Source organism: Salvelinus sp. IW2-2015, linkage group LG7 (genome assembly GCF_002910315.2).
Source record: "Salvelinus sp. IW2-2015 linkage group LG7, ASM291031v2, whole genome shotgun sequence".
Lineage (NCBI taxonomy): Eukaryota > Metazoa > Chordata > Actinopteri > Salmoniformes > Salmonidae > Salvelinus > Salvelinus sp. IW2-2015.
This window is the reverse complement of record NC_036847.1, coordinates 6061559-6070077: the sequence shown is the minus strand read 5'-3', so window position 1 is coordinate 6070077 and position 8519 is coordinate 6061559. Positions and strand designations below refer to the sequence as shown.

Below are 8519 nucleotides of genomic sequence, written 5' to 3'. Positions count from 1 at the left end.
TCTCTCTCTCTCTCTCTCTCTCTCTCTCTCTCTCTCTCTCTCATTGAAGGAAAAGGGCCTAGATTGTGTGGGTTTGATCGTCATCGAGCTGGTCTGACGTTGACGCCGCCACTCGCGAGACAGAGCCCAACACTGCTCCAGTGAGCCCGGCCAAGAACAACACTAACCGCACATGCTCATAAACGCATCCAAGGTGTTTGTGAAAAGGACATGCCTGTAGAACTGGAGGGTAGCAGAGCCTGGGGGTACCGAGGAGGATACTTTCAAAGTTCTTGCTGATGTTCCCTTACCTTTGTAGGAGAGCTTCATGCGAGGGGAGGACGAGGAAGAGGAGGACGAGGAAGAGGAGGTGCTGGTCTTGGGGATTCCGCTGGATGAGACCTGGGAGGCCACGAGGAGCAAGGAGCCCCACGTCGTCATCATCGTCACTGCCATCATCATGGTGTCCTGGGGTTGGCACTAGCCTGGCCGGCTAGGGTTGAAATGGGTCTGGTTGTTGTCGTAGCAACGGACGGCTAGCTCTCCTCTCCAAACGGATGTCAGCCTTCGGGCGTTGTGCGGCGTTCCCCCGTTCTGCGCCTGTCGTACCGCACACCTCTCAGCTCCAACGGGACTGAAGAAGCTTCTCACAGTGGCACTGGAACCTAAAAATAACCAAGTAGAGAGGGACTTGTTAAAAAGCAGGCCGGGCAACGTAGCTCACTGCCTTCCCTTCCCTTCTAGCACCAGGAGGTAATTTTAGCCAGAGAGGCTAATGGCTGATGACCAAGACCACTCCAGTTAAAGCCTCTATAAAGACCAGCTGTAATCGCTTCACATTACGGGACGCCATCCCAGGCCCATCAAACACCCAGCCCCTGTCACCTTTATGGGGGTAGGGAGTGAGGAGGACGGGGGAGCTGGAAGGGGTGGAGGGCCCCTGAAAGACATGTGGGGTGTGATATGTGGGGTGGCCCAGTGCCATGCCCGGTTTAATCTCCAACACAAGCGCCCGCTCTGTGGCTGTGCCAAACCCTGGCTGGGATGGCATCTTGTCTTCTCATTTCTCTCTGTCGCTGCTATCCAAACTGACTTCACCTCATTYCCGGCCAGCACTAATGAAGTGCACTGCAGATGAACAGGCTGGTCAAAGTGATTGGGTGCTTAATGTGATATGTGTGTGTATAGACAGTAGCTTACCAGGCTTCTAGCATGTGACACACATACTGTACAGTACACATTCTCACAGGCTTACAGTGTATGAACTTCCACACTCACATGCACACACACATGCAGTCACACAGTCTGACCTTGTGGGACACACACACAATTCAGTCCCATTCAAAATCCTATTTTCCTTAACCCCTAACCCTAACCCGTACTCTTACTCTAACCTTAACCCTAAAACTAACCCTAGCTCCTAACCCTTAATGTAATTCTAACACCAATTCTGATCCTTAACCCTAAACCCACTAGAAACAGCAATATACCTTGTGGGGACTAAAAAAATGTCCCCAGTTGGTCAAATTTTGGTTCGTTTGGGACTTCTGGTCCCCACAAGAATAGTTAAAAATGTCCACACACACACACACACAATCAAAATCAAACTCTTTCACCTCTTTGTCCTCTGACAGCATTTATTTCAGTGAACATACTGTAGGCTACTTCATTACAGCACCTCAGTAACCTCCCTGTTGGCACACCTTCACTAATACAGTATGACTCTCTCTGTCGTTCTCCTTCTCATTCTTTTTCCCTGTCACCCTCCATTTTTTTTATCCTTCTTTTTTATCCTCCTTCCTTCTCTCTCTCTCTCTCTCTCTCTCTCTCTTCTTCACGAGAGACTGGAGCTCCTAGAATGCACCACTATTGAGTTTCCTCTCTCTTCTTTCCTCGACCTCTGAACCCAACCGCGCGTACTGCTCTCGATAGAGAGAGGTTATCATATTATATATATGGGGAGAGAGATATTATATATTATATATTATATATATATATTATTATATGGGGGGAGAGATATATATATATAAGTAATATATATAATATATATATAGTATATATACTATATAATATATATATGTATATATATATATTATGGGGGGAGAGAGATATAATATATATATCTATTGGGGGGAGAGAGATATATATATATATATGGGGAGAGAGGATATATTATATATATTATATGGGGGGAGAGATATACTTATATATATATATAATGGGGGGAGAGAGATAACTATATAGTAATATATATAAATTATAATAGATATATATGGGGAGAGAGATATATATATATATATGGGGAGAGAGAGGAGGGAAATAGAAGGGATAAAAAAAATGGAAGGGTGACAGGGAAAAAGAATGAGAAGGGAAGCGACAGAGAGAGTTCGATACTGTATTAGGTGAAGGTGTGCCAACACGGGGAGGCTTACTGGAGGTGCTGTACATGAAGTAGCCTACAGTATGGTCAGCTGAAATAAATGGCTGCAGAGGACAAAGAGGTGAAAAGATGTTTGATTCTTGTGGAGTTGTTGTGGTGTGGTGTGTGTGTGTGTGTGTGTGTGTGTGTGTGATAGTTGTGTTGTGTGTGTGTAGTGTGTGTGTGTGTGTGTGTGTGGTGGCGTTGCGTGCCGTGCGTGCGTGGCGTATAGCGTGCGTGCGTGGTGCGTGCGTGCGTAGCGCGTGCGTGCGTGCGTGTGTGTGGATCAATTTTTTAAACTTTCTTGTGGGTGACCTAGTTATAGTCTCCAAACGATTAGCCAAAATTTGACTCAACTTGGGGTACAATTGTTTTTTTGTCCCACAAGGTATTATATGGTGTTTTCTTTCTAGTGGGTTTAGGGGTTATAGGATCTAGATATTGGGTGGTTAGAATTTATTTCATTATAGGGTTAGGGTTAGGTAGCTAGGGTTAGTTTTATGGTTAAGGTTAGAGTAAGTAGATATCGGGTTAAGGGTTAGGGTTTAAGGAATAAAGGAAGTAAATACACTTTAAAAATACTGTTTAGATTAACCTAATTCCTTATAACCTCTTTTAGGTAGTTAAAAATAGTAATATACTTATATGGTCTCGTCTCCTAGCCTCCCTTGGTTCCCCTCCTCCTCTCTGGTTGTCAGTACAACAGGCAACAAAACGTCAAGAAAAAACTAAACAGGAGTCTTGTTCTTTCATTTCTCGTTCTTCAACAACAACACCAAGAAGAAGAGAAGATTGTAAAGGAAAATCTTCCCCCCAACTCTTCCTGGCCATTACTTGTAGTTCCCGTAACACCACTTGCAACACGTCTTCTCTTGCCATCACCAAGATATTAACAGGAAGGACTTGTCAGGCTTAAAAGTCCCCCAGGAAACACTGACAGGAATGATTAAGTTAGCGACCATGCGTACATTATACCCGATCGTATCTTCGATTGATCTTGACTAGTTAATTGGTAATGCCCCGTTCCATTAGGAATTAAAACCAATTTACACAGACGATTCCATATTAAGAAGAATTGACTGTTAACATTCTTCTCAAGGTATGCTCCTACACTGTCTTATATTCTTGTAGTATATTTTGACGAATATGATTATGTGGTTTCCGATTGCCATTTTGACACTTAGTTTGAACGAAGAATATTATATTGTGATATACCTGAGTATTGGTTCTCATAAAATATGATTTGTTTACTTGAATCCCTCTGTTATGATTTGACATTAAAAATCATTACCAGTGAATAATTGCTGATTATATGCGACAAAAGTAAAAGTGCTGTACCTGAATCCTGTGAGAATACACAGTGTTAGATTAGGTAATCGTACGAGAGACCCCTTTAGTATTGTGAGTAACCTACATATAAACGTCCGTGAGGTGAGTCGATTAGACTATAAATAGTTGCCATAGCCTGTACATTGTTCCGGTAATTATCTGATAGAGATCTATCACAGGGTGAGGGTTGAGTAATAACTCGCCTTAAAAGGTGTCTATCTTGCGTAGATTTAAGAAAGGCACACCCCGCCAACAGTCCTCAATCACCATAACGACACCGTGTACAACCCCCCAGGTTAATTTCATCGGCCCAACCACGGCACCCGACACTCCCACGCTTCGAATTCGACCATTCGTGAATCTACAACCAAACACCCCCCCAGACAACACACGACCACCAGGCCCCACCACCACACCCAACCCGCCGAACGCACACACAGGCCACGAAACACCACACGACCAGACACCCCGACCACGCCCGACACGCAGGTAGAAACATAACCCTCTGATGTAACGACGCTTCTTCGCGAGAAAACTTCGTCTACAGGAACCAACCGGGCGTTCTTACACCAAACTTCTTACGCAAAAGGTTCTCAAGACACGAACCCACACCCCCCAACACCCCGCACCTGTCTCAAGACCCACATAACTTAAGACACTTATGTTGTCATAAACAAAAGCAACCAGAACGTCTATTATTCTCAAATTACACCGTCGACGTACTTCTCATGTCAAGAATCTCAGTGTAAATGTGAACACTCTATGGTTGAACTATAAATCCTAATTGCTCTTCTTAAGATGAATTCACTTATACATTGAACCCCGTGTTACACCCTCGATACACGTAGCTAGTTAAAATACCACATTCAGCTTCTTTCTCCACTACCCGCCCATAAACTAGTCGTCTCCTAGTGGCACACCACCTCTACTGACTACTCATATCCTTACGTTGTAATCCATTCACCCTGTCGTCTATCCTCTCGAACGCCAGTAATTCCTTCTTCCCCCACTTGTCTACCTGAAACTTCATGGTCGTTCATTTCATCCTATTCTCACACTCTATTGTACATTCGATAGACACATTATGGAATTATTACCTTAAGCTTCTGGATTCTATGTTTATTTCTCTAACTGACAGGAACCACTGTACATTAACCCTGATTACCAGTAAGCGTCATTCAGCTTGAAAATCCTATTCATTGTGAACATCTTCGTATTTCTAGTCTTACCTAAATACTCATTACGTCTCTCAAACCATTTACAATACTGCTCACAACTGTACTATATGCTTGACAACCATCTCATTTTCTCCTCACATCATAGAACTACAAGTGACATTTCATTACTTCTCTGCTGTGACACACCATTACCTACACACTCGATACCGGAATGCCTCTAAAAAGACTCTCTGATATACTTTCATTTCAATTTCTTTTACCTAATACGTTCCGGTAAGTGCCACACTTCACAATTGTTTACTCCATTGACGCAACCCACACATACATAGTTTTTCTGGACACTCATCATTTACGCAACCTTACACAAATATTACTCTCGTAGCCGGGCACCTAAGTACTTTCTAGTGACACAACACTTACTCCATTTATCACTACCTTCAAATATGTTTATTACAGGCACTGACCACAACATTTGAATTATGTGGTCTACTTCTCTTAGGATCTTAAAAAACGATCTGAATACACCATAATAACTCACTCATTATTCGGCACTTCTAAACTATCGTAGCTTACGCACGTGAAATTCTACATTGTAGCATCTCTACGCCACCTAAAGCTTTTACACAGATCTCTGGACATTACGGCACCTTCTAAATTATGCTGGTACTCTTTTTATACTCTTCATCACGCACATGCACCTAATGTTATCTGTACTTCTTCGATCACGGCACCTAACTTAATTGTCAGTGAATCCATTACTCTCATTTACGCACAGCTAACCTCGTCTACCACCTGATTCAAAATACTGCGTAAATCTTTCAATGAAACAACTTACTCCCTTCATTACGCACCTTAACATAAATTGTCTCGGCGTCACCGTACTAACTTACTTGATTAGTGCTAGTGACTCACTAGTTCATCTACATATATGTCTGTGACACCTCATTCTCCAGCGCCATCCTAACTATTGTGTGAGCACCACCCATAAATATTACTCATACCAGTCGACTTAAATTACCTTGATTGCTACTCTCGTGATTACACACCCCATATTTTTGTCTGCTCAGTGCACACACCACCTTTCCATTTATTATTTTACTTGCTTGCTACGTTCGACACTAGTATATTATAATTTTCTCGCTTCTCCAACTCATGTGAATTATTATTTAAGATGACACCAGGTGATCACCTTAGAATAACCCCGGAATTCTTAACTCTCTATTCGACCATACCAATTGACATCCTTCAGCTATCGTGATTGTTTGCTTGCTATTGACATCCTTATCGACTACTCTACAGTCTCACAATTCGCTAATCTACTACAAAATTAACTCTATAGTAACAGTATCAACTTTCATGCTATAAGACGCCCTCTCAATTCCTTCAGATGTAGCGACGCCATCAGATATAGCACTCACTCCTACGACTATTCACAATTACCTGATTCTTCCTGTAGCCCACTGATCTTATGAGTCAGCGACATTATCGAAGTGTGGTTTAACTCCACAGGTGAGCCTTACCATTTACGGATTTTTAAGAACTTCTAAATACAGCGATGATAATGTCTCTTGAATGGACTGAATTATGATGGTGTTGGTCCACTCAGATAATCCAGACACAGTATCGATATCATGTCAATTCATGACATCTAGTAGTTAATCGCAGTATCTAGCATCTGCTCGGTGCATCTTATTCGTAGGACTTGTCGGTATTATTGTCAAAAACGTCATGACGATGTGAAGTCGTAAATAGTTAGTCTGGACTTAAACACATTCATAGTACCTCTCTACAACGTTTCGTCCTATTCCTAGAGTCATGGGTATTTGAGACAAATAGCCATAGATAAACGTAGTCACAACAAGTAGTGAACACGTCATTTAGTGTGCCTGTAATACAGCCATGATCTGTTACAGGCGTAACGAAATTGCGTCTACTCTGAGTCATAAGTCTTCTTGCTGCTACACTCTCTCAATGTTTAATCAGATCAGCACAGAAGCAACATTAGAGTACACCCACTTAAGCATTGATGTCAGGAACACTGCAAATCCCCAAAATAAGATCTTGCCCTCTAGCACTGGTTCATCCGAAAACATGATTACCCATCCAGACACGTTGATACCCTTGCCACAAGTCTCACTGTCGAACATCAGGTCATCCATAGTTATTTATTGTGGCTGCGCAGGCACATGATAGGATACTGTCTTAATCAGGTACGTTCTCCCTGCAACTGTAACGATCACGTTAGTACGACTCACAGCAGTGAAAGCTCAGCTGTGTGTTGGAATAGGACGTCTTAGACACTCACGACAGAAGTAGGAACAGTTGATGAGATAGAACAGTAAATGTCTGTAGATCCTTCTGTAACAGGTATCGATCTATGTTCATGTGTATCCCCACCACACGCACACGACACTTGCGTCGTCCACGTGGCTGTTTGGCAGTTTACGCATTCTCATTCGTAAGGTTGCGGACAGCTTCATCACTTAGTAACCTACTGCAGCCAGATAATCCTACAAAGGCATCTAGTACGTTAGGTCGAGTCCACCACCATGTAGTTGACGTCGGTCTCCATCATTCTCCTCAACTCACTGACATACAACAAGAGAGTACGTCTAACCCACATGGAAGGATTTACTTATAGTTAATCCGTATTGCACACTCCCGAAGGTTGGATGTATATTGGAGGTCAAATATAACAGTCTTTCCTTCACTCTGTTGAGCAGGTTGGTCATTATCCCCTTCATCCCGCTCGTGACGCTATCGGCGCGCATTCGCCGCCAGACGCGTATGACACTCAAAACATACATACATTCGTCCAGACACTCGGCTCGCACGTCGTTCTTATCACGCCGGCCAGCTCCACCTCGGTCGTCAGCTTCCCCCATTTTTTCAGGTCCTTCTTTCCTGCCCACCCTACCACTGGCGATACCGTACTAACGTCTGTATTTGCATACAATACCTTCTTCAGAAACGGCCGGTTGAGACCAGGGTGCGCGATAGCTTTTCTCTGATGGCGCTTTGGTGCGCGCTGATCCTCTGCTTTTGTAACGATTCTTTACCGATTGTCAATGTCTGTTGTTGATGTACCCTTGGCCTCTACCCTCAGGTATGCAGTCTGGTCCTCAGATATACTATCTGGAGTGGATCTTTCGGCTCACTTGCAGAGTCGATGTTGCTCTGACGCTGGTACGTTCACCCTCACTCTATTTCTTTGAGCGGTCTCCTTATGAATTCATTTCTAATACAACAGCAGCAATGTCGATACGAGCTATCGTCCCACTTCCTACAACTCTGAACGTACAATTGTGCTCACATTAGACAATCTAGCCTATATAGCACATTCGCATTTCCACGGTCTCTTTGTCCTTGACGCTCTACGGATTCCTATTCGTTCCTTCGATCTCCTTCCCACGCCCTGTACGTTCCATTCCGTCGGTATCCTATATCAACGGATCTATTACCCATCAGCTCTTTAATTGATCCGTCACTACCATGTCTCTGTAAGCTCCGACTGTCAATTTTCCTTCTACCCTGTTACGTCCAGACTGGTCCTCTGACGAGTGGTCGTCCCTTGAGACTCCATCCTCTCCATGTCGCTCTGTTACGTCCAATGT

General features: G+C 43.4%; 1 protein-coding gene across 3 annotated transcripts in view; it reads right to left on the bottom strand.

The window, feature by feature from the left end:
• LOC111966269 (semaphorin-3B) overlaps positions 1–8519 on the bottom strand; it is a 115361-nt gene that overhangs the window by 21460 nt on the left and 85382 nt on the right. For all 3 annotated transcript variants that reach the window (XM_023990769.2, XM_023990770.2, XM_023990771.2), the window contains exon 2: positions 291–644. In XM_023990769.2, coding sequence (XP_023846537.1) covers positions 291–441 — 151 coding nt within the window. In that variant the 5' untranslated portion in view covers positions 442–644. The remainder of the gene's footprint in view (positions 1–290; positions 645–8519) is intronic.